At 35.5% G+C, this 26,305-nt stretch overlaps 1 protein-coding gene across 2 annotated transcripts; it reads left to right on the top strand.

The window, feature by feature from the left end:
* Positions 1-1,201: 1,201 nt before the first annotated feature.
* Positions 1,202-24,229, top strand: ice1 (KIAA0947-like (H. sapiens)). Of its 2 annotated transcripts, none has more exons than XM_088929617.1 (22): positions 1,202-1,385; positions 4,450-4,508; positions 5,449-5,484; positions 5,792-5,809; positions 6,117-6,228; positions 6,492-6,568; positions 6,651-6,688; positions 8,071-8,153; positions 8,241-8,317; positions 8,401-8,438; positions 9,016-9,098; positions 10,046-10,085; positions 10,164-10,226; positions 13,057-13,152; positions 13,385-13,848; positions 14,144-17,713; positions 18,698-18,866; positions 20,512-20,672; positions 21,082-21,272; positions 22,051-22,145; positions 22,647-22,745; positions 23,547-24,229. In XM_088929617.1, the coding sequence occupies exons 1-22, from the start codon at positions 1,296-1,298 to the stop codon at positions 23,723-23,725; spliced, it is 5,838 nt and encodes a 1,945-aa protein (XP_088785743.1). In that variant the 5' UTR covers positions 1,202-1,295; the 3' UTR covers positions 23,726-24,229. The 2 variants fall into 2 exon arrangements, with proteins under 2 accessions (XP_088785743.1, XP_088785742.1); XM_088929616.1 differs by having other exon boundaries at positions 22,048-22,145.
* The last annotated feature ends 2,076 nt before the right edge of the window (positions 24,230-26,305 follow it).

Raw genomic sequence — 26,305 nt, 5'->3', positions numbered from 1 at the left:
AATTTATCAATTCTTTGTTTAATATGCTGGATTGTATTAAGCATCAGTTCAACAGCTGGTTTAAATTCTGTGCTTGGGTGGGGAAAGTACCTTGGGCAATACGTACTCTACTGTGATTGCAAGCGGTTACACTACTACTTCCAAGTGAAAAAAAGAACATTATACACTTGGAAGCGACAATGTATCTCAAACGTATGCTCTTTATAAGGAAAGTAATATTACTCGTCTAATCCAGCCCCTCTTTTTACTGAGTGTGCAATTCCTTTAACGTCTTGTGAGATTCCTGGGGCAGCACATGGATAATTTCTTGCTATTTCAATGCTTTGGCTCCATTACAGACAGAGGTCTATGTGACTACACATAACTGGAAACATCTGGACCCAACACTGTACACATGCATATAATTATTTTGAAAGATGTATTTTCCCGTTATTTTGGCGATTCCAAACCTGTACATTTAACTCTTTTCACTTCAAAATGCAGCTGCGAAGGAAAGCGTCCCCACTTGTCAATGTAATAGTTAACCAGATACAGTATCTCCATATTTTAAAAATGTTTGCACGTACCATGGAAATAAAACAGACGTTCACACCGTACCGAAGCAGCACAGAAATAACTTCTAGGCCTTAATTAAGAATATTTCATTCGGACGCAGTTTTAATTTACTAATCATATATTAGCTGTTTCACTAACCACTCTCAGGTGAAACATATCTTGAGGAAAGAATCCTTTAAGAGAATTGCTTTTCGGTAGTTACCTATCTCATACGCATACTTCCACTCTACTGCGTGGCTGTTACCATCAGAATGCTTTAACCTATATAAATGCGGATCAAATCGACTGAGTTCAAGGATGCGGACACGAAATAAAAACTACGCACCTACCAAAGCGGTAACTCCCACAATTCTACAGCTGCCACTCCTCTATGCAGCACGTGCTTTATCACAAACCTTGCCTCTCTCTTAGGGCCTCGTAATATTGCCTGTTATTTTACTTTTAGATCGCATGCAATATGTGCATGAAAAAATAGTTTTATGCGTCCTTTTCTTTTTTTAATTAAGTTTTTAGAAGTCTGAATATTCAGAACGTATGAAATGAAATATTCTTCATTTTGGGAAGCGATTTTGAATCTGGCATTTTTTGTGGGCGGCCGGTGTGTGGGGTCCTGAGTCAATGTGGTGTGCTTCAGCTTCTTACGTTTGTGTGATGGAAGGGCTGCAGTTTGTTTTGATCGTGTTTCATTTCAAATCTTAGTTTTCTGTTACGGTTTTTGTGTCCTCTTTGCGTTTGTTACCATGATGCCCGGGGAGAATCACTCTCAAGCAGCAGGAATTGCTTCAGATGCAACAGCAGGAACATGTCAGAACTGTAACGCTTTGCAGCAGGTAGGTAAATGGTATTTTTAGAATAGTAAATCTACGGTGGTGCTATTTAAGCTTCTAATTGTATGTTTTATCAAAACATTACTCTTGTTATTATAACCATATCAGCACAGATAACAAATCTATCTTATTTATATAGCTAAATTATATTGGACCTCAAGTATTTTTAATTAATGTCCATCTTGAACTATCAAGTGTTATCAAATTTCGAATGAACACTTGATACTAGTAGCGTTTTTCACGTAAATTCCAAGTTTTCTTGGAATGTTATGTTTTTCCTTGCATGTTACTAATGTCAAGAGTGAATACTGAGATCATTTTTGCATTTACGGTTGCAGATATACTAAGCATTTTAAAAGATCTTGTCTTTGAAATGTGATGATGCTAAGACATATGTGGTCGTCCCTCCTTATTGATAAAGAACTGGATGCACATTAAAAAGTGCTAAATACGAACTTCCACAAATATGTAAACGTCTTTTGCTATATTTTTACAAAAGACCTACCACACTGAAGAAGGAGAATTTGTTGATCAGATGTGGGTAGCAGGAGTGTTGTTCAAATTGTTATCTAAAATATACGTTTTAGGTAAAAAAAATTATTTAAAAGTTATGGGTGACCAATTTTCTTACAGCTGATTCGTTATATTTGTTGTTATACTAAATGAAACGATTTGTCGCTGTGTGTGTGATCTAAGGATGACTGATCAGTGCTGCCTCTAATTCGGGTGTGTCAAACACGATTCGCGGCCAGGTCCCTGGGGCAGTTGCTGTCTGACAAGCCTGCGTAGCGCACACACAAAGAAGGGACCCTTAGTGATGATGCTGCAACTGTCTCGCACACACATCGCTCTCTGCAGGGTCCCCGCGTCTGGCCTATCAACGCGTCCTTGTTTGAAGACAAGGGCATGTCTTTGCATTAAATTGGTGGAACAACTTGATACGGCGAGACCTGTACACACATCCTGCAGATGTTGGGGCATCCTCAGTCACTAAACCACCATGGGCCTCTCGGGAACTCTACGGGAGGGTTTTTATGATCTCAAAACGATATTTTGTGGTCGTATAGTGGTCTTGTAATCAGTGCAATAATGGTCTTGTCATCATGTTTTCATAAAAGAAAAGAAAAATGTTAATTCGATTCCAGAGAAGTGAAGCTATTTATTTCTTCATAGAAGTGAATGGAAAACTGACAGATTCAATTTGTAGAGTAGGGAGCTTTTGTCAAAGACCGGTAGCAATAATAATCATGTATTTATTGCTCTTTTTGCATCATTGATATTTAGCAAATAGTATTTCACATTTTCTGTGTTCCTTTTGTCATTCATCATTCCTTTAACTTTGCCTTTTGCTGTTTTTTTTCTTAGTTGTAAATGCTAAACTGCAAACTACTAAATAAGGCAAACAGCTTTTTATTTAATACAGGGGCAGAGGGTCTTTACCAATGACAGATACTGTATACTGTATATATACTCATCCTTTGAACTGTAATGCAAAATTTGTTTAGAACAGTGAAATTCCCATTACTTTACATGTAACTTTCAGCTTGTTTCCAAAGTCTATAATATGGCAATATTACTGTTACCTTAAGCAAACTGAATTGTCAAAAATAAGAACATGGTTGTGTGTTAAGATAATCAGCCTATTTATTTCAGTAGAGTAGTTAAGAGTGAATGTGAAAAATTACAACTGTTGAACATTAGCACAGTGATATTAAGTTCAAGGCAGTGCTAATGATTTTTAACTGCTCACTTTTTTTAATCATTTCTAATACTTCAAGGTTTAAAGCAAGAGTTCTATGTTTACAGTTGTGCATTTGCTGCTGCTGGTTGCCGAACAAAATATCCCCATGATATTCCTTACCAAAGAACAGATTTGTGCAGTGTGCTGTGATCGCAACTATGATATTTCAAGTAACTGCAGCTAATAATGCTAAAAAAAGATTTTGTATTAGGAGGATGCATGTTTAATTACTTACTTGTAAGTAACTTGGAGAATAAGGTTACATTAGCATTTTTGAAATGGTGGCGATATATCCTTGTAAAATGAACACCAAAAATGAGAATCAGTACCAACATGTAGTACAGTGTCATGGCTTTTGGTAACTTATGGAATTGGTTGCTTGAAGAACATTTAAATCAAATATTGATTGCCATAAGAAATGAGTTTGACACCCTGGAGTGCTAGAAACTACATTTTATAACCAAGGAAAAGTTTGGTTGCATTATAACCCTTATTTATGGGTGATGTATTTGAACTTGCATAGGTTCTTCAACATGTACTACTAATACCCAGTCAAGTGGGTCACCATTGAGGGAAAACAAGCATGCAAGGTCTAAAGAAGGAACTTTTTCACATTGGCACAACTGGGCATGTTAAGAATAACCCAGAAAGGACACCATCCCTGCACCTACAGTTGCCGGCAATTTTGTAGCAATGTGGATAATATTTAGGCAGTTAATTCACAAACAGGGCCTACTTATACCACATTAAACTGGACATTTTAAAATGCATGTTGCTGTGTAATGGGGAACTATTTACAGGGTCTTCTTGTCTTTGTCATCAATGCTCCATATTCATTATACTAATTTAAAATATAATTAAGCTGGAAAATATATATAATTATCATTATATAATATGTTTATCATTATATAATACAAAGCACTCTATTATAATGTCCCATGTCCCCTTTACACTGAAAAAGGGCATTATGATTGTTGCTAGGTAGTCCCAGAAGAGCCAGTGCAGACTGGTAAAGTTCATTTAACAGAGTAATTTATATAGATTGGCTGCCTTGTAACTGTAAATTCTTCATGGTTTATACATATGAAATAAACTAAGTAAAATGGGAGAGAATTTTGTGTTCAGTGTAGGTTTTAACAGAATTTTTAAACTATCCAAAATGGCAAAACCACTTCCCTTTTTAAATACAGGACTGCAGTCTTAGACATACCTGTAAATCAGTTGCTTGTATGGGTCAGGAAGAAGCATTAAATGTAACTTCAATGTCTGCAAGTTTGAATATTATACTTACAACAATTTAATATTTTGTTTGATCTCTTGTTCCAGAATCTGAATGAATATGTGGCAACACTGCTGGCTTTGAAGCAAAAGATAATTGACACTGAGTAAGCAACTTAATTCTTGATTCTTAATATCAGTTTGATTTTATATTTGTGTCTTTACTGTAATACAATATGATGAAAAAAGTAAACCTTTAATGAACAAGGACATAAAAACTGTATCAAAGATGCTTTTGTACAGATCCCATTATAACTGCTTGTAGTATAAAATATGCTTGTCACAATTCAAATATGCTTGTCATTATTCTTCATTGATGGTGTACTGAAAAGTGCTGCAACAGTGGACTGCTCGATTTGGCTTCAGATGTCAGACAGTTGTTTGGGCTATGCAACATTCAGTGCCTGAAGATGTGCCTGTGCTGTTGACCCAAATGTGGGTTCTCTCAGTGTGCTGCAACGTAGAGTGTACATTCTTTTCAGAGAGATTCAGCATGCCTTAGTTCCAATTACACCCTCTTCTCTGAACAGCAGGAAAATCTTGTTTTTTATTATTCCATTGAAAGAAGAATCACATTGCACAACAGTGTAACCTGTTTCTAATGCCAAAACTGATGTACTGATGAAGAATAATACATTACTTCATTCTGAATACATTTTTTTGCTCAAGATAGTATTGTGTTGTGATCACTGTGTTTCTATAAGAATTATTCCTCACTTCTTTTTTCATCTGTCTTTTCTTCTTTATATCCTGTGTGTTTCCAATAAACATAACACACTGTTACAGAGTCTTCTGAAAGGTATTGCAAGGCTTTCTGCCCTCCCAATACAAGAGTCTCTGTCTCACAAAACGTTTAATGATTCTAAGTGCTTTATAATAGGAGTCTTTATTTCCAACAATTTAGAACAAATCTCTTGTCTGATAATTTCTGAATTCTAGTTCTGTTGGAAACTTTGGTGACATTGAGGATGTAAATGTAGAAATACCATCATATAACATTTTAAATTTGTTCCTGGGTGTTAATTGTTTCTCAATTTTCTTTTCCAGTCATCTGCTTATGGAATATCAAGAAAAATGTGATGATATCCTTTTCTGAATTTCAGTTGATCTTGAATGACTGTTGTTTTAACATGTTGTGTTTAAAATAAAAAAAAATTCAAATGTAAGTTCAGCAGAGAAGTCTTTTTCTAAAAACAGAGACTACAATTCTACTGAGAGACTACTCACATTTGACTCATAATGTTTCTGTTTGAATTGCAAAATAATAAGGTAAGGTATTGTGCTACTGTGCTGTAAGAGATGAGACATTTTCTCATCTCTTTTGAAGATGATAGAATTAATTTTGAAAATGTTTCCATCTTTGTCATATTTTCTTTAATAACTTATTACAGCTCCAGAAAGCTCAAAGGTAAGTTCAGAAGCTGTTAAAATTGTTTGCCCTTGTTTAATATCTGTATTATATCTGTTGATATTTTAATATTTTGCATACATTTTTATAAGTAGTCTGTATTTCAAATAGTTCTGCACTAATTTATGAAGTTGTGTAAATATGAAGTATTTTTGTCAGTGGTACTACTTCTTCAGAGTTTACTAAAAGTGTAATGTGTAAAGATAGCTGAGATGTTCTAGAAAAGTAACTTTAGAAATATGTTGTCAATGTTTACACACACTGTGTTTTTTGACCTAACATTTTGATTTTTTTGTTTTTTCTTTAGGGAGACTAGCTCTCTCCATCATCAACTAGATGAATTGTTCTTGAAATTGACACCACTGGAAAAGCAGAATGAGGAATTTGAGGCAATGAAGTCTGAATTAGAAGAGAAGAGGGTATGTATCACACACAAATGGTTTTATAGGATTTTATTGGAAATGTCATCGATGACCTGAATTATTAAATCATGATCTTAAGTCAAAAGAAAATTTTACTCTGTAGTGGATCATTATCAAATTAATACTGAAGTTTAAACATTTCTATAGTTGCATGAATTTCCATCATTGTATCTCACATTACAATCTCTTGTTAGAGCTAAAATTTTATGTATGGAACTAAATTGTTTTCCTACAGTATATAATCTGTCTTGTCATTACAGAGCTCCCTAAAACTCTGTCAGCAAACGCTCCTGGAATCTGAAAGCCTGAAAGAAGAGATCCGTAAAACAGAATCTGTGTAAGAATTCATTCTAACTTCAAATTGAAGCACTTTTTTCCACTTTTGCTTTACAAATAATTTCTTTCTCTTCTAATTTTAGAAAGAAGCAACTTGAAGATAAAGTGAAGAAACTTGAAGGTAAATAACCAGCTGTTCCTTACGTAAGCCATTGATTTTATCATGTGTTCAAGCATTTGTTACACCTTGGCAGGCTCAGTCATTCTGGAACAAACACTGAATGCATAATTTCATAAGCAGTCTCAGGTTTATTAGATTTTTATTAAAACAATCAAATATGATACTGTTTTGAGAGGTACGGTGCTTTTAAGAGGTAGGTGGTCAAAATAAGTTATCATCTTAATGGTTTTCTTATTCATCTGTTTCGGAGTCTGATTAATGCTTATATTGTTCCAAAATTATTAAAAAAACATCAACAGTAATACCTGTCTAATGTTTTTGGAGCAACACGTTTTTACAAGATTTTAGCCCAGTTGCAATCACTCCAATTTTGGCTTAGTTCATGGAAAGCATGGTTAGCAACCACCTTGCATCAATAAGGGACCAGCTTGATCCCTTACAGTTTGCGTATAGGGCACTGAGAATGCTGCTCTCACTCTAGTTGATGGAAATAACAAGGTGCCTTCAAAAGCCAAACGCCTTTGTTTGCACTCTTTTTATTGATTTCGGCTCGGCTTTGAACACAAATTTACATTCTCTTACGCTTAATGTGAATGCCAGGCTTATTCTTTGGATTAAAGATTTTCTTATGGATCATCCTCAGAGGGTCTTGTTAAATGGAAACTGTTCAGATGAATTGGTTTTAAGTACAGGGGCACCTCATGGCAGTGTCTTGTTATTGTTGCTTTTTTTTAGTCTATAAAAATGAGGGGACTGTTTATAGTGCAAATGTTAAACTGATTAAAATTGGATTAAAATTAAAATTGGCCTTCTGGTGAAAGATAATCCCTTATATAAGAATGTATATTTCAATCAGTGCAGAAACAAGTTTTCTTGAATAGTAACTATCGCAGGGAAGGTGAAAAGCCACAAAAACAGCTGGGGGACATTTTTTATAGTGAGGTGAATAGAATGCTAAAAAGTTAAAGATGCCTCCCATCCCCTCAATTCTCATTTAGAGATGCTTCCATCTGGCCAACATTTCAGGTTCTCTAGAGCTGTTAGAAATGTGTATAAAAGGTCCTTTAACCCATACTGCAAACAAGTACTGAATCATTAAGTTGTTAAGGATATTTTATTTGTTTGTGCCGGGTATTTACATTGTGATCAGTTTGATTTTACTTTTGATTTGCTTTTTCATGTGTAATGTGTTGTTTTGTTGTTGTTTATTTTAATTAATTGTATTATTTGTAATGGGGGAAACCTAAGAAATTTCCACGTTTAGTGGACAATAAAGTTAATCTAAATTAAGAATCCGTTTCGTACTGAAAAACAAACAAGCAAACAGTGTTTTGTTTCCAGAGCTCGCTAGCACTGGTATTAACTTTTTCTTCCTCTCAAAGATGCAGGAGAGAAACAGGGACAAGAGTTAAAGCAGCTAAAGATGGAAAAGAACATGCTGGAGAAAGAGTTGGACAAGACTCAGGTTAGAGTTAGAATTGTATTTGTTTATTTTTTCTGAATTTATCCAGTATATACATGTTTAATTGTGGAATATAATATTTTGTTACAGAGCTCTCTAAAGCTCTTTCAGCAGATGCGTCTGGACTATGAAAACCAGAAAGAAGAGATCAGTAAAACGGAGTCTGTGTAAGAATTCATTTGTATTTCAAATTGAAGTACCTTTTTCCCCCTTCCACTTTACAAGTAATTACTTTCTCTTCTCATTTCAGAAAGAAGGAACTTGAAGATAAAGTGAAGAAACTTGAAGGTCAGTACCAATTTTTTTCCTTATGTCGTGCATTGATATCATGCTTTTGAGCATTTGTTGAAAATGTTCCAACCCGGGGATGCTAGGTTATTCTGGAATGCAAATTGTGTCGTAATTACATTAATTAAGTTAGTATAGAGTTAAAAGAATTAAAAGGACAAAATAGAGGGTGGCATAGTGGTGCAGTGTTTAGCAGTGCTGCCTTGCAGCACTGGGGCCTAGGTCCTAGGCTGGCATCTTAGGAACTCTTCAAATTTCCACATATCCGTCTGGGTTTTCTCCCACAGTTTGAAGACATACCGGTACTGTAGGTTAATGGCTTTTGGGAATTTAGGCTTTGTCTGCGTGTGCCCAACAATGGACTGGCATCCTGTCCAGGGTGTATCCTGCTTTGCGCATGTTTTTTGCCAGGATAGTCTCTGGCTCCCCTGCGATACTGTATTCGATAAAGCGGTTAGAAAATGGATGAATGGAATAAAACAGAGCCTAAGAATCCTTTTCTTACTTACAGAAGAACAATCAAAACATGATTTGTTTGCAAAGTCCGCTAACACTGGTATTTTCTTCCCCTTCAAAGATACAAGAGCGAGTCAGAGCCAAGAGATAAAGCAGCTGAAAATGGAAAGGAACATGTTGGAGAAAGAGTTGCAGAAGACTCAGGTCAGGGTCTAACTAACATTCTACTTATGTAATTACTTTTTGAATGTATGCAGTAAATAAATATTTAATTGCAAGAAATAGATTTAAGTATTATTTACTCTTTTACATCATTTAGATGATATTCTTAGTTCAGAGGCTATATAGAAGAGTCTTGGGAAGTAAGTTTTCTTTCTTGCTGCAGTGATCAGATGAGGATAAAACAGCAGTGACAGCTCTCAGCATATGGCAGTATGAGATGATGCAATGTGTCCTGTAATATTAAAAATACATTTCATAGTCACTTTGATTTAAAAATGTTGAGACTTCATTTACCATTGAAGTCAAGACACTCTTGTAATGGCTGCAAAGTTTTAATAAAAAAATAAAATGTGTTCAAAGGTTCCTGTCTTCCACGGGAAGTTGAAAGTAGCATCAGACCTGTCTCGGCTTTACTTTGGTTATCCATATAAAGTGTTTTGGACATCACTGACAGGAAGCTTGTGTGTGTTTTAGAAAAACATTTTTTATTGCTGTTAAAATGTTTTACTGTACATTTTTGTTCAAATTCAGTGGCAAAAAATGGTAAATTACTATAATACAAAATATGTGGTTAGATATGCATACTAACTGTCTCTGTATTTTAGCATCATAAGTCATAAAGGGGGAAGCTGTGTATTGTAGTTCTATGGGCAGTACCAGGTATACCACTGCTAGGGATAGTAAAGTGGATCCCAGCGGACTTCATTGGATAATTCATTAGGTATGGGGACAGTTTAGACTTACCAGTCAAAACTGGGGCATCTGGCAAAAGCCCAAACACAGGAAGAAGATGCAAACAAACATACAGGCAAATCCTGTCCCAAATCCTGGAACTGAACAGTGAAGAAACAGTACTAACCACCATGCCTCCATATTTTTCAGTAATTGCATGATTTATTTAATGAATGCCATTTTTTTTTGCTTTACAGTTTAATCTTGAAAAACTGGAGGAAGAAAATAGGCAAAAAGGTAGTTTAAAATTTTTTTATGCTTTAATGAACTGCAAAATTCTGTTTACTGTAAGTTTAATCTTCTTTCTTTCCACAGATGTAAGGAGTGCATCAGTTCAAACAAATGCACCAGAGGAAACAGGAGTAAAAATTGACCAAAGTAAGCAATGCTTTTTGGAATAGAGGTCTATGAAAACAGTTGGCAGAGATCTTTAAAGTGCTAAGAAGTTCTTGAATTTCACCTAATGAAATTGTGTAGGGTTCTTTAAAGCCCTGGGAAATAGATTGTTCCTAACAAAGTAATTGCTAACACCTTTCAGAATCATGTTAATTATAAGCTTGCCATCATAATTATATTAATTAATTAATAATTGCTTACACTTATATAATGCTTTTCTGGACACTCCACTCAAAGCCCTTTACAGGTAATGGGGATCCCCTCCACCACCAATAAACATCATAAACAAACTTAGCAAAAGTATTCAAATCTTTGCGCTGTTTATATATTTTGGTGCTTCAATGTTTTCAGTCATAACACTTTGAAGTAACAATTAATATTTGCTATGCAGCCTACTCCACGTAGTCAAAGCAAAAAAGGGAAGGTGTAAATAATTAATGTGAAGGGAAAAAATGGAAATGTCATGATCGCATAGTTTTCAGACCCTTTGCTGTTGTAAACTTAATTTACAACCCTTCAGTCACTTATTTATTTCAGTATCTCCTGTTATTATTCTGAAATCATGAGAGCAGTGATATCTTTCATGACCTCTCTCTGAATTTTTCTCATGATCATGTCTACACCATCTATATTGTCAAGCAGTGATAACATTATGCTATGGGGCTGGTCCTCATCATCAGGGACTGAAAACCTTGGTAGTAGTGAGGTAAAAATGGATGGAGCATAGTAGAGGCAAATACTAGAGGAAAACCTGTATCAGTCTGCTGAAAAAGGAAAACTGAGGTGAAAATTCACCTTTCAGCAGGGTATTTTGTCCAGAGTACAAGGCCAAAGCTTGTTGTTTGCACATCTCATTCCTGGATAGACTCGCACAGAAGGCTTGACTGATTATGTGGGTTCAGCTTGCATGGTTCATGGCAAAGAAGCAGCTTCTTTTCCATTTCATAGCATCAACAGAAAATTTTAACTTGGATAACCTTCTCCAAATATCAAATATCAATGGCTAGAACAAATGTTAACCACATTCTGTGAAGGTTACACAGGTGGTGTAGTGGTTAGAGATAAAGGGCTTGTGAATATAGGGCTGTGCACTTTATACAATATGCAGTACACCTTCTTAGTTTAGCACCACCAGTTTGGACATAGGAAGCATATTACTTTCTGCAGGTCTTCTGCTAATGTCTGCAGACTAGATACAACAAGAGTGCAGGAACAAGGAAAGAAAGACCATGTGAGCAAGAAATTGTGGTTTTGCAATCAATGAATATGACAGGATGTCTGGAGAAAGTTATTACCTTTAGCTGTTGCTGTTGTCTGAGTTTGACCATAAGATGTGTAAGACACAAAAATTAAACTTGATTTTTTTTTCTGGAAATCTATGAAAGAAGCTGGTTTTGATGTGTAACCAAGACAAATAACAGGAAGTCAATTCAACAGTTAAGAGAAATGTCTAAAATAAGCTAAGCTAGGATACAGTGTGCAAGATAAGAAAATAAATCAAAGCAAACTGTTTGAGGAAGGCTGCAAAGCAGATTGAAAATGCGTGATGAACAACTACAAAAATTAAAATGGACGTTTTTCAGAAAACCTCTAAAGGAAACTAGCAAAATAGACGACAAAACAACTTGGACAGTTTCAGAAAATGTTTCTGTGAAAAAGTAAAGCATAAAAATACCCCATCCTTTAATCCTATGCTATGTATGAAACAAATGATGAAAGAACATAGTTAACCGTTAGAAAATACTAAATGTTATGGAGTGTTGTTTCACAGCTTTTAGCTTTAGGAAGCAAGCTTTAATTAAAATTAATGTCCTTGAAAACTACATTTTGGTCCATGGAAAAAATCCTGTTTATTACAATAACACTAGAAATTTACTCCAGTAAATTAAATATTGCCTCAGTGAATCATGAGTCATTTGGCAGTGTATCATAAAATCTTGATGCTGCAAAACACCTCTAAACATTTCCTTGGGTTCTTTAGAGTCCAGACATGGGTGTTGAGTGCTTTTAATGCGACAGCTGTGATTCACACATCCTCATTCCATTAATGACCCCTGTAACAGTTATAAGACCTAGGTCTTAAATTGAGCTTGGCATTTTTTTTCAAACCCATCTTTCCCATTCACACTAATGATTTAAAACAGCACCATTGCTGGTACTAATGCTTTCATTTTCATGATTAAATGGGGCTTATGTGTAAATGATTTATTTTCCCTTTTAAACTTCTCCTTATTATTTCTGAATCTCCACTTCAAATCATTTAATGCTGTCAAGTATCACTTAAAATGAACACCAACATATTAAGATCTGTTAAGTACCAGATGAAATATTTTTTTAATTAATTTTCTTCAGTTTAGGCTTCATAACTGTCACCAACAGCAAACCGTTTTATCATAGTTTGAAATGATTAATACAAAATAGTGCCCATTTTACAAGTTTTTATCTGTGTCATGCTAGGTTTTACTACAGGCACTGTGTTGCATTAGTAAATAATAACATGTCAAAGTGTCAAAGGATTTTGTAAGCACATACAGCTACTCTGATGTACTGTATATTTCATATATATATGCAATTGTGGATTAGATTAACTTCTACACATGTGAAGACAAATGAAGCTTATTTTCTATATGAACCAAACTATATATGAAATAATTTTTATTTCTTTGCATATAATTATGGAGTGCCATAAACAAAAATAAACCTTTCTTCATGTAAATATTACAAATCAGTAAACATGACTTACATTACTTTACAATTAAAAGTGAAAAATGTTATGTTTAATCCATAATGTAATCCTTTTTATGTGTTTCAGCCAAAGTCAGGATGCTTTTACAAGAACTCTGGATGTGTTTAGAACCTTCTTCTCAGATATCACAGTCTACAGACAGACAACATTTTCCATTTAAAGGTAATTTATTTTGAATTGTGTATTTTGAATGTATAAACGGCAAATGTTGACATGCCGCTTGATTGGGTTACCAGTGCCTTGACTTTTAGATTTAACGTACTTTTCAGAATTACTTTTTTGCAATAGAATGAAACAAATGAATCCTTGGCCCCTTAGCTACTATATATTACTAATTTTGGAAAGTAGTTATGTGGTGTGAAAATTACTAAGTCGTTTTCTTGGTTTGTTGCAGAGACAGGCTTACACAGGAAAACCAGCAATCCACATCCTTGTGTCCATCCAACCTTGTCTAAAAGTCCTTTGAAGCATCAAATTCAGAACAACCAGCCACTCTTTCACAGAAGCCCATCAGAAGACCTTCAGTGTTATGAGCTTGTTAGATTTCAAAGTAATAGTTCAAAGTCTCCTGTGTTCCCTGTGCCTGAATCTGCAGGCACAATGCACAAAAAAGGAAAGCGTAAAAGAAAAAGGTACAGTGGGAAGTCAGAAGAGGATGTTCACATAGAGGCTGATTTAAGTGAGGGATCTAAGGAACTAACTGTAAATGACAATGTCAGTGAACAGCTTGAGTTTCTCTCAAATGAGGAAAAAGAATGTAGTCCACTAATCCGAGGTGATATTGAAGAAGTACTGGAGTGTTTCAAGCCTCTACCCCCAGTGCTATCTCCATTGAACCTCTCATTGCCTAATAGTCAGGTAAGAATATATTGGAAGCTATATTTCTTTATTTGAACTGCAAATGCTAATTTAGTCAAAAAAACATCATGCTCAGACTGCCTAAGGAGTTATGATGTTCATCTGGTGAAAGAAAGGGAATGTTCACAATTTCATGTTTTGGACGTAAAACAGTATGTTCTTTCTCATAGATCCTACGCTAGTATGATGGTCAGAAAAATAATTGATTGCAAAATGAAATGTTTCTGGTGTATATGAATATATATGAATTTGTATGTATTTTGTAGATGTCTGACTTTTTTATACTTTCTTGCAGGATTCCCTATTTGGATATATGTCCGATTCAAGCGATGAAGAGAAGGGAGTTCGATTTTGTGATGGAACTGAAGAGAAAGATAAAACACTTTCTGAGAAATCTGATCCCAGTGGTATGAAAGAATATTATGAGGGTGAGATACCTTCCAGTTTACCCAAATCTGGGCATGAGCACCTTACCCAGAATGCAGGCTTGACTTCAGGAAATAACCTGACCGTCTCTCCTTCTGTTCCTCAAATTTCTGATGAAACTGTACCTTGTGGTTCGTTGGACATATGTAATGAATATCACACATCAGGACATAAGGACAATGGCAGCAACCTTCTTTCCCCCGAGTGTCAGCAAATTAATACAGAAAACCTAACTTTCTCAGTCCCAGCTGAAGAGACAAGATATCCAGAGGTTCCTTCACATAAAGCGGCATCTCAGTGCAGTGTCTTAGAATCTGAGGAGCCAAAACAGAACAATGGAAAATTAAACTCCTTGCAGTTTGAGAAAGAAATTGTGGACGAATGCTCTGTGTCTCTTCCTGATTCTCTTGTTAATGACTCTTTATCTAAAGAACACCTTAGCCCAAGTGACACCGAAAACTCAAATACAGAATACATGGAGATAGAGCAAAGCAAACTGGAAGTAAGTGAAATGGATACAGAATGCTCTCTTGCTGAAGAGACAGAAATACATAAGAAACAACCTTCTAGTCCATTGTGTACAGCTGAAAGAAAACTACAAGAGACGGATAAAACAGACATTGTTTGCTCAATTGGAAATGATAGGGAGGTATGCAGTGCACAAGATATGCTTTTCCAGACTGCTCCTGCAAATGCTGACTGCAAAGAAAAAGAAAGCACGGGCTCCTGTTTAAGGGTTTCTGAAAGATTGCAAGAACATAGTGAAACAGAGGAACAGTTTACAAAATGCAACACGACTGAACAGGAGCCTGAAAGTGAAATTGAACAAACAGTGTTAAAGGATTCAGCTGATGGGTCTTTACCAAAACATGAGAACTTAAGAGAGCTGAATAGCTGTGAGGAAAGTTGTAAAGAAGTGAATTCAGAACATCCTGAGGAGGAAAGCTTTGTAGACTATCTTAAAGTTCAAACTAGTGCATCAGATTCAACTAAAAACATATCCCCACAAAATAACTCAAGTTTATCTGAAGATGAAATGGAACAAACCAAAAGAAAAATCACGGTGATGGAGAACTGTCATGTCTTGCAAAAGCTTCAAACGACAGAACCTTCTGTGAAACAAAATATTGACACATTAATAGAAAGTGTGCCATCATCTGACATTACGCAATGTGTGAAAGGTGAAATGATGTCTACAGACAAGGGAACTGTAGAAGGACCATTATGTGGCTTACCAGTAGATTCGGATAAAGGGCTTTGTGAATTTCAAGAAACTGAGTCAGAGAAAATTAATGAATTGGACAGTAGTAACCCTGAGTCACTTCAGCATGATGCTGAGTGCTCAGGAGGAACAGACAGAGGAGTACCTTTGGGAAGTGATTTGTCCATTTTGGATGAACTTAGTTCAGGACAAAATCTTCTTAAAGATGCTGACAATGCAGATAAAGAGGCAATAAATCAAACTTGCAGTAATGGAAACCCTAATGTGAGTAAAAATGACATGTCTTCCGTGGAACAGAAAGTTAAAGATGAAAAAATAATGAAAGAAAGTAGATCAAATGATTCTTTGGAAGAGACAGATTCATCAGATGATCAAGAAGGTTGCATACTTCAAAGGAAAGTTAAGACAAGCCAGCGTGCTGAAAGCCATGATTCTAATGAAAAGGCAAACACTGTGCTTCATTCACATCAAGATTTCACAAAATTAGAGGATCCTCTTCCAGAAAATGTGAGAGTAACTTCCAATGAGTCTGAATCTCAGAGCATCTCTGTCATGTCCAAAAATACATTTCCCTCCTTGGGTGATAATTCTGATTTGCAACAGTGTGTGTCAACTGATGGAATAAACTCGGATGTTCCCAAAGGAAACAAACAAGTAGATGAGAGTGAGCCAGAGTCCACTTCAAAAATATCTGGTACATGCTTATTTGATAATGATATTAAAACATCAAATGATTGTGAGGTGACAGGGGATGAAAAGGACTTGAATGAAAGCAAAGCTTGTGGTCTTGCTAACATTTTACTTGAATCAAGGAATATTACGGAAGCAAATAATCTGAGTTCTGGAATTCCCAAACTTCCCTCACAATCAGTATTAGAAAGTGAATCAGATACCCATCACAGATACGAGAAATGTAATGAAAGTGCTTTGCGTAAAGTGACTGAAGCAGTGTCTGTTAATGCACCTGAGTGTATGAACAGAAATGGAGAAATTGCAACACCTGAAGTATGTCCTCTGAGTGCTGTTAAGACTGTGACTTCTAATGATTCAACAGTTCCTGATTGTACACGACCACAGCCTTTTTCAGCAGAAGATGGAGTAAAAAGAAAAATAATCCATGCAGATCCACCAGTACAGGCTACTGCAGATACCCCTCTCTCACCAAAGCCTTCCCCGGAATCTATAAAGAAAGTTCGCTCCAAAATGGGCCCGCCTCTCCCTCCACTTCTGCAGCCACTACCTGCAACGCCTCCAGCATCCCGGAAACGTCTTTCCCCTTCAAAGTCCTCATCTAGCAGGTTGTTTTGTCCTTCACCAGTGGATGAACAGGTTTCAACCTTGAAAGAAACACCAGCAACTTCCATCACGTCGCCACTTTCAAATGAGCCAAATAAATCCCCATTCTGGGCTACGCCATCCCCCTCAGACGTTTGTAAAAGCAGGGTGGTTTCCTCTCCTTTGCAATTCTGTGCAACTACCCCAAAACATGCTCTTCCAGTGCCTGGCAGACTTCCTCCTTCAGCATTAGCATCTTCCACCTCTTCTAACTTGCCTCAGGAGAACTCTGTGAGAATCCTGGATTCTATGTATCCAGAACTCTCGGCCCGTGCAATAACTCTTAATATTCTGAGAGGGAATGTTTGTCTTAACAGAGGTATGCCTGGAACTGGAAATACTGCACCCAGATCTGCCAATCAGATCTCTGGTTTTAAAGCCATTAATTCATCAACAACTGCTTTTACCAAAACAGGAAAAGCTTGTGAATCAAAAGGCAGCAGTTTCCAGCACCCATCAGATAACTCCGAAATCTGTGATTCAGGTTTATTAGGTAAGCCTAAACAAACAGGAAAAAGAGTTAACGTACTTTTGCCAAGAAGTGCCAAAAGACTTCGGTTAGATAATGATTCACCAGTTCCTGAAAAGACCATTTTGCCTTTTCCATCTTGTGAGAATTCTGCAGAGCTTCTTGATAGAGAGTCTAGATTACGTAACCAAGGTCATAATTTACAGTCTGTTGAAAAGGAAGCAGATGTCAAAAAACCCCCATCACATAATCCACCCGAGGCAATATTAAATGCATTGAAGAAAATCGAAAACTCCTGTTTTGATTTGCTACCTGTAATTAGAAGTCATATACACGTTGGAAAAATTCCTCAGGTACCAGTGCTGAGAGATGAAGAGCGTGAGGTCATTCATGGATTTTGTGTAGTGAACAAGGTCAGTATTTGTTTTATTATTTTTTTTAAATAGAACCCTGGAGCTTTGATTAATATGACTCCACATCCTATGGCACATAGGAGTTTTGGTATACTCTGCAATATCATGAAATATACTACTGTGTTAGCCATAGCCAGGGGTAAAAGCTATAAAAAGAAATACAGTGGTTCATTGCATAGAGTGTACGTCCTGTAAAAAAGGAAGATAATGGATTCTTGTAATACAGGCACCAGTGTCCTATTTCATTGAGACCTCTTAAGCTTGATTATCTTCATGCTTTTAAATAAGACTAAATTTAAATGCTTTTGGAAGTACATGTGTGTTTGGAAATACAGCACCTGCAGTGCTGGGGAATGTAACAGTAATAAACTGTTACAAAGATTATATTTTAGAATGAAAACAAAATTGTCTGTTTACTGATAACAGGACAAAATAAAATTGTACATTACAAATTTAATTAGTGAATGAGAGTAGAATTAAATGAAAGTAAAAGAAAAATATTTGCATGATTTTAATTTAACATACAGAACCTTTATTGATCTTACAAAATGGAAAATTCAGTTTGTGTCTGTTTAATAATCTTTTATTTTGCCGCTCTAAACAGTTTCTTATACTTGGGTATACTATATAAATGGCAGACCTTTGCATTCATAGTAAGACAACACTTTAAATTTACCAACAAATGTTTTAATCTGATTTTTCTCTTTTTCAAAGCTTTCAGGATTCAAAAATTGAACATTTTGATTATATAGAAATATATTAGTTCTGAGCGATAAATATGTATTTTTATGTGTAATGTCCCCAAGAAAAAAAGTTTTTTGAATAGAAATCCTGAACTCAGCTTGAGAGGTTATCTTCAAGATTTAAATCCCAAAAAGATTAAAATATTTCATGTAAATATTTATATTATTCTTTTCTAGTTTGTCTAGATTGTGTTAAAATTTAGATGTTTAGAAAAATAACTTTTCAAAATTTTAATTGAAGCACTTGGCAGAAGATTTGCTGTCCAGCATTCTTACGAAGATGAAATCTGAGAAGAACACTTTGGAGAGTAACCACCTTCAGGCCCTTTGTAGAGTTTATGTTGGAATTTGTCGGCAGCAGGGAGACTTGGAAAGAGCCCGTGTGTTTGCATACAGCATATTGAAAGAAGGTGAAATTTTGCATCACTGTGTTTTAATTCTAATGTGCTTTATAGACAAAATAACTGCAGAAATTATTGGTAATGTAATTTCTGTATTTCATCCAAAGGTACATAAATAGCTTGATGCTAAAATTGTACTCTCATGATATAAAACTTAACTGTAAGATATTAAGACTAAGAGTTTATTATGAAGCTTTTATCGTGTTAATCCTTCACGTACTACAAAGTCTTGCACATCAAAAATGAGTTCCTTCAGGAATAGTTTAGCTTCCTGAAATAATTCTGTGCAATGTCCCAGTGATCTCTGCATCAAGTGAAATGCCGTACTATAGCTATAGCATGTTATTGTCATGTTACCACATGTTCTGGTAAGGAAGTGGATTAAATCTGTTTACATATGAGATTTAAGGAAAAACATACACATCCTCTTACCTTTTAAAGCAATACCTGTTGTTTGCTTACTCACTTTGCTTACCATCTTTACTTATTTACCTTATTGTATATACTTGCTTACTTACCTTATTTCACTTACTTTGCTTACTGACTTTACTTGCGTTGCTTGCTTTACTTTCTTAACTTACTGACTTAATTAACTTAGCTTACTTCCCTTACTGTACTTGCTTACATTTCTTACTTTTTTTTACTTGACTCACTGGCTTACTTTACTTCACTTGCTTGCTTACTTATTTTGCTTGCTTTCTTTACTTAACTTACGTACTTTACCAGCTTTACTTTGCTTGCTTACTTGTTTACTTACTAACTTACTGAATGCCTGACTGACCTACTATACTGAATTTACTTTACTTGCTTTCTTTACTTTGATTACTTATTTTATTCACTTAACTTATTCTTACATGCTTACTTTACCTACTGTACTTAATTTACTTATTCTTTACCTGCTTAATTTCTTCACTTGCTTACTTGCTTTCTTTACTTAACTAAACTTGCTATATGACTGACTTACTATACTTAATTTGCTTTACTTATCTTATTTACTTTGCTTGCTTGTTTAACTTTTACTTACTTTCTTCACTTGCTTAGCTTGCTTAACTTTACTTACCTCTACTTACTAATTTATGTACTGAATGACTAACTTACTATACTAAATTGACTTTCCTTACTTAGCTTACTTGCTTACTTTACTAACCTCACTTTAACTTACTGACTTACTGACTGACTTTACTTACTTGCTTAGCTTACTATTAAGAGCTGATTGGGAAATACAATGACGTTTGAAGATTTTTTTTATGTGTTCAAACAGTACATTTTCTTTTAATTAACTTTGGATAGTAGTATGAAAGGGTTTGTTGACGGAGTTTATATATTCAGTCCTTTCAAGCAGAGACATCACATCTGCTGTTCCCCAATCCAGGCAGCTGTGGGGGCATGAAGGGCATCTTGAAAGACAAGTACAAATCTGATATTCTCCATCAGTACATGTGGCATTTTTAAATCTCACTCCTTATCTTTCCCTTTATTTACTTGAAGATGTGAAAATGTGTTCTTAACATTGCTGCTTTTTTGTTCAGTAATCAACAGGCTTTAATGTCATAGTATTACATTATGAGTAAAGTAGTATGTTATGAGGGTGAGCATATTTTTGTATTATTTGGCATTACTTTACATTTTGATGTCAAACTGTTTTTACATGTAGATTTTCCAGATTCAGCCAAAATGATCTTGTTCATCACTGCAACCTGGAGCAATATCTTCTCCTTCCCGGGATTAATTAATAAATCAATACAGGCCCTGGCGAAGCAAAGAGCAGAAGGAGAAGTCCTACAGTGTTTAACAGCTTACCTGGGTTGGGAGAAGGTATGAAATTACTTCAGTATATCCATTAGCTAATTTTTCCAAATTTCTTAATCAAGAATATTTATTCTAGTCATATTTATGTGTCAGGTACCTCTAGTGAGAACTGAACAGTAGAGGGCGATATCGCCAAAGAAATATATTTTACATTGCTGCAGGGCATGGTCAACTGAGAACAGTATATGCAGTCCTTATTAGCATGAGTTTTGACTGTAGAGAATTTTATTTTTTGAATGCAAAGAAATGTAAAGAAATGTTTAGCCTTATTAATCTGATTTCTATTGTCAATTTGACATACGCCATCATTTTTTTAAATTTGTTTCTTTGGTAATTCTTTTGAACTGCATTAACCAATTTTTAATCTGAATGTCACATTAATGTTATTTGTATATACTTTTATCACATTTCTTAGAGTCCTCCGTGTGATATAATAAAGTTACTCTCAAGTACACTTATTGTTCTTCAAATGGGAGTCAATATGAAATTCCAGGATAACGAGCGACATGGGGAAGACTTGAGTCCTTGTGTTTGGGAGTATGTATTTGCACTTGAGTTGTTGTGCTCCCACCAAAACTGGACCTGGATACATGATATTTTTTTAAGGTAAATATGCATTTCAAGCTGTTCTCCATTTTATTTCATCATTGTTATTTGTGTGTATATAAAATGTATAAAAATAGGGTCGAGTTTTACACTGTTTAGGTTTCAGAGTGAGGTGATCTTACTTCTACACTAAGCCCTGTGTACCTGTGGAGGTACACAGTCATCACTTCAGCTCCCATCTTGCCTAGATACAACTGCAGTCCCTGTTCTGTGATGGTCTTTTTACTGTAGTAATGCCACAGGATGGGTATTCTTATTTGAAAGGTTAATGTGTTCAGTGGTCTCTTCCATTACTGGAATACTGGCAGATGTGCTTTATCTATTACACATTCAAATGGATCATTAATAAATTGCATTGCTCCATGGGGCACAGTTTTCATGATGCAGTTTGAATAAACCAGCTGAGCTCCCTGTATGTTTATATGAATACACACAACTACCTCCCGTCAGTGCATACAGAGGAGGCCTATTCTCTTAATGATTTACAGTGAATTCATTTTTTATCATCATTATAAATTTGTTATAAACCTATTTTAAATATAATGTTTTAGTTCTGTGTCCTGTGCTTGGTGTGCTTTCTTGCTTTTTTTTCTGGATGTTCAGTCCCGTATATTTTTAAAGCAACCATGTGTTAACTTCAATTTGGAAAATAACTAAAAGTAGTTATCAAAGGAAAGAAAGCACACTGGGCCAATATTCTCAGGAGCCATGATGTGTGTGTATATCTAAATATGTTGTGGTTTGCTTTTTATTTATTTCATATACTTTTGTTCAGCAGGGAACTTTGGCCAATAATGGACAAATGGGTGAAACAAGGACCAGTAGTAAAACACATCCATGATATTACAGTAGCTGCTGTTCTGAGACTTATAGGTGAGTTTCCTACTTATACAGTACCTTCCTGTAGTTCCTGAAGTAAACATTTAGGTTTTTTTAGGTTTAGGAATTTAGGTAGAATTTTCGTTATTTCAGGGCATTTGGCCACTCGACTGAATTTGACTCCGTTCCCAGATATAGTTGGGAGATGAAGCCTTAAAGGGAAGACATATAAAGTATGAGTTAATTATTTGATGGTGCATACAAGTAAATAAAATAAAATTTAATACTTTGCGTTTTCTATATAATCGAGGAAAACGTAATTAAAGAATAGTTCTGAGTTATGATTATGACTTCATCTTGTTGTATACTTTTAACTTTGAACAGGGTGATCCCTACCATACTGGATTAGTCCACACATCAAGAAATAATGTTTCTTTGGCTCAGATGCTGCTTTTTTCATAGGGACGATGAAATAATTTCACACTTTTCAAAATAACCCTAAAATGTGACATCAGATGTGAAGTCCTGAAATAAGTAACAAGATTTCTTTTTCAGGCCGAGTGGGACAAATGGGCTTGAGACAGAGAGCTGTGGTTTCTGTAAAGAATGTTGCAAAAGTGATTAACACATTTTGCAGACATGCTAATGCAGAAGGTGAGAGTTTTATCCTTGTGATGGTTACTTGGAAAATTTATAGACGAATAAAATCATGACGCAGATCAGGTGCCATAACTGTCCTCCCTAGAGGATTTTTGTGCTTGTTTCTTCTGAAGATATTTGACAGTAGTGAGAGGAAGTGAGTGCTTATCAAGTCAGCAAGATAAATGTTTAAATGTCCACTTCAGGTTGCTACATGAAAAATGTTTTTATAGTACTAACATACATACAGAAAGTAGAAGATTCTTTGTGGTTTGCTGCTGAAAATGTGTATTTTATCATTTAACTTTGAGGGCAACACTTTGAACTTCAGATCATGAAATTGGCTATTGTAATTGGAGTCAAGTGAACACAAAACCTGGTAGGAGAGCTAAATCAGCCTTAAATCGGCTCTAAGCTTGTGAGAGAAAATTGTTAGGTGTTGAATTTCCTCATGGTGCCAAAGTCACTCATGCTGAGCAGGACCTGGTGAAGACAGATGGAGACGATTTAGGATGAACTGCATCCTCTTCGGTTCAGTAACTCATCACCCTTTTTTAAGTCTCAAGTTAAAACGTGAAACGTAAAACTAGAACTGAAGATGTGTTGCTCTTCAGCTGTGCGTGCTGAATGGCGTTCCCCTAAGAACCTGACTTGGATTGTTAAAGATTTTGACACCTTGGATCCCATGTTTTACACCAGTACAGTTGATCAGACAATTTTGCTGTCACCATGCATAAATCAGTATGCTGTGGTGGCTGTGCTGCAGTAATAAGAGATTAATATCTCTGGGTGTGTATTGATTGTGCTTGAACACAGGTGTTCCCTGGGGAGTGCAGTTGGCAGCAGTGTATGCTATTTATGACTTGGCTCCAAGCAATCCCAAGGAAGCCTTGGAAGCACTCGCCACATGGAGAGAGGCAACCACTCGACCTGTCCCTCCTGCAGTTACCAGCTGTATTATGCAAATTGGCTTTATGTTGCGGCAGATGAAATAAAAGATGCTGTTTAATCACACTTGTGTAATGGACTTAGGCATCAGGCTTTGAATTTCTACAGTCATGCCGCAGATATGGGTTGATTTTTGGAAAGTAACAAAGCAAAGACAAGTTTTAAAGTTTAAATCTGTCGCATCTTTAAATATGCCTTTAGTCTTTGTGCTTGGAACTGAGCCAGTATTATATGCTATACCAGTTTTACTGATTTTAGTGGAATTTATTTTTTTGTATGCCAGTCTTTTGTTTTCAGAAACGTTTTTATTTCATTTAAAAGTTTTATAAGTACTGTTAATGTTGATATTCACTAAAGCCATATTGTACATAAGTCAGTCATTGCTTCTTGTATATTAGACTAATTCATTTATATAGAAAGGAATTTCTTTATGTAAACAATTCCTTTTATAATCCTCTAAAATGAAACGTCAGTAAATATTGTAAATGTTTGATAATGATATTCTAAAAAGACTTTGTACTTTTTTTTGTATTAAAATGAAAAACGATGAATGTTTTTTTTCTTAATTTTGATTGACGTACTTATGGCATTTGTGACATGTATTCAGAAATATTCTTTTTATGATCAACCATTGAAAAGCATTTACTGGTTAAAATTATCTAAAGAAAATAGCATAATTAATGTAATGAAAAACTAAATGGTAAGGGATGTGCAGAAATTACTATGAATGCACAACTTTCTTAAAATGGATAGATGTATGTAGTTCAGGTGGGTAGCTGCGTCAGCATGCGTAGGCTGCAAAGGAACAAGTAATAGGTGTATTCCATGCTGAAAAAAAGAAGAAAGAGAACACAACGTTTCGGCCGTGGAGCCTTCTTCAGGTGTGAGGTACATACATTTTCATGATGTATGTAGTTTACATGTAGTATCCAGTTTGTTGTATACCTTGTGTGTTTGTTACTATCTGTCCAGCTTTTACCAGTAGAGGGCAAAAATGTAACAATCATGAAGAAACAAGGAAGGAGGTTGATCTTCATTAGTTTATTCGGTTTAGAGGTATTGGAAATTGTTTTGAATTATTTGTTGCAGATACTTAATGAAAACTCAGAATTACAAAAACATATAGAAAATGTATAAAAGTTACTTCTGTGTTGTAAAACATTTATCGTAAAACATTATACTGAGAAGCATTAGTCACCAGTGAATGCGGAAGTCAACAGCATTTGTTGCTTTTTTATAAATGCCTCTCAGTATAATATACAGCCTAATGATAATGGGTGGTTGTTTTTATAGTCCCTTTATCTCCTTGCATTCCTTTATTTTTAATGTATAGAATTATGCTGACACTCTCTTTTTAGTAAAAGGTATTTTCATCTTTGCAGAAGGTCTTAGACAAGATAAGACCCTCCATTTCCGTATCTTCCTCAGGCAAGTAAGCCAGACTGTTATTATTGTTGCAGTTCTGCAATCTAGTATCAGAAATTTGGACATCTTAAAAAAGCAAATGGTACCACAAATGGTAAAAATTGAGCTCTATGATTGATCATTTCACTAGCCGTTTGTAACCAGAATTCCTTAAAGAGAGCCTTTAAGTAGAAGTACTTAAATATCTGAGTGCTGCCGAGGGTGGGGTGAGTTTAATTGTCCAGAGCTTTATTAGTCTTGGTGACAAATACACCTAAGACCTAATGAGCATTTGCAGGCATGCGTTAATATTGCTGATGGATGTGGCCAGAATGGAGGTCAAACTCCAGAATGACACGTGGCTGCCTGTGACGTTCAAAGAAAAATGGCTTAAATTTCCCCATGTGCGGTTGCAGGGTTTGGAGCTGCAAGCTAAGAATGAAAAAATACACTGTTGATAATTCCAAATTAGGTGGATGTAGCAAAAATAAATGGTGATTTATATTACATATTGAACTGTTTTAAAAAAGCATAACTTCCTGAAGTCTAAATTTTCAGAGGTACTGATTACATCACAGAGCACAAAAGTAAGACTAGACCTCAAAGCAGACAGGTTAGAACAGGAATAGACAAAATATTCTTCTAGATAGTTTTAGCTGGTGGAAATGTTCGTTTTTCAGATACTGTCATGGATAATTCAAATTTTCAAGGAATATGCAGCTACAATATAATTTACTTGATTTTTCCTGTTCTGTCTTAAGACTTGTAAGTATCATTGGGAATAGAGTTACTGAGACATCTACTACACATCATACACTGAGCATCTCAAGATTTTTAATACTAAGGGACTTCATCAAATTCACAAAGGTCTCTAGTTTTTTTTTTATAACGGGTACACTGACATTTTATTTAATAGGCATAGGTTAAATTAATTAAGCTGAGGACATGTTTTCAACAGGAGCTCTACTCTTAGAATCACATGCTAGTAGCATGCGTGGCCACTTCTGGAAGCAATGCAAGCAGCCTATACAATACAATAGAGCCTTTAAAAGCATATGCCTGTTCACCGCACGTCATCCCGGCTCATCCCACAAACATTCAACGTGCCTTGTGCTTGGCGAGTAGGGTATCCATGACATGTCATGTATTCTCATTGCGAGATGAATCTGTTCTTTCACAGGCAGTACTGGATGTGTATTGACCTGGTGTCGCACTAGAATAAA

This window comes from Atractosteus spatula, chromosome 12 (assembly GCF_055471065.1).
Source record: "Atractosteus spatula isolate fAtrSpa1 chromosome 12, fAtrSpa1.hap1, whole genome shotgun sequence".
Classification (NCBI taxonomy): domain Eukaryota; kingdom Metazoa; phylum Chordata; class Actinopteri; order Semionotiformes; family Lepisosteidae; genus Atractosteus; species Atractosteus spatula.
Note: the sequence above shows the minus strand (reverse complement) of the source record. Positions and strands in the feature narration are given on the sequence as shown.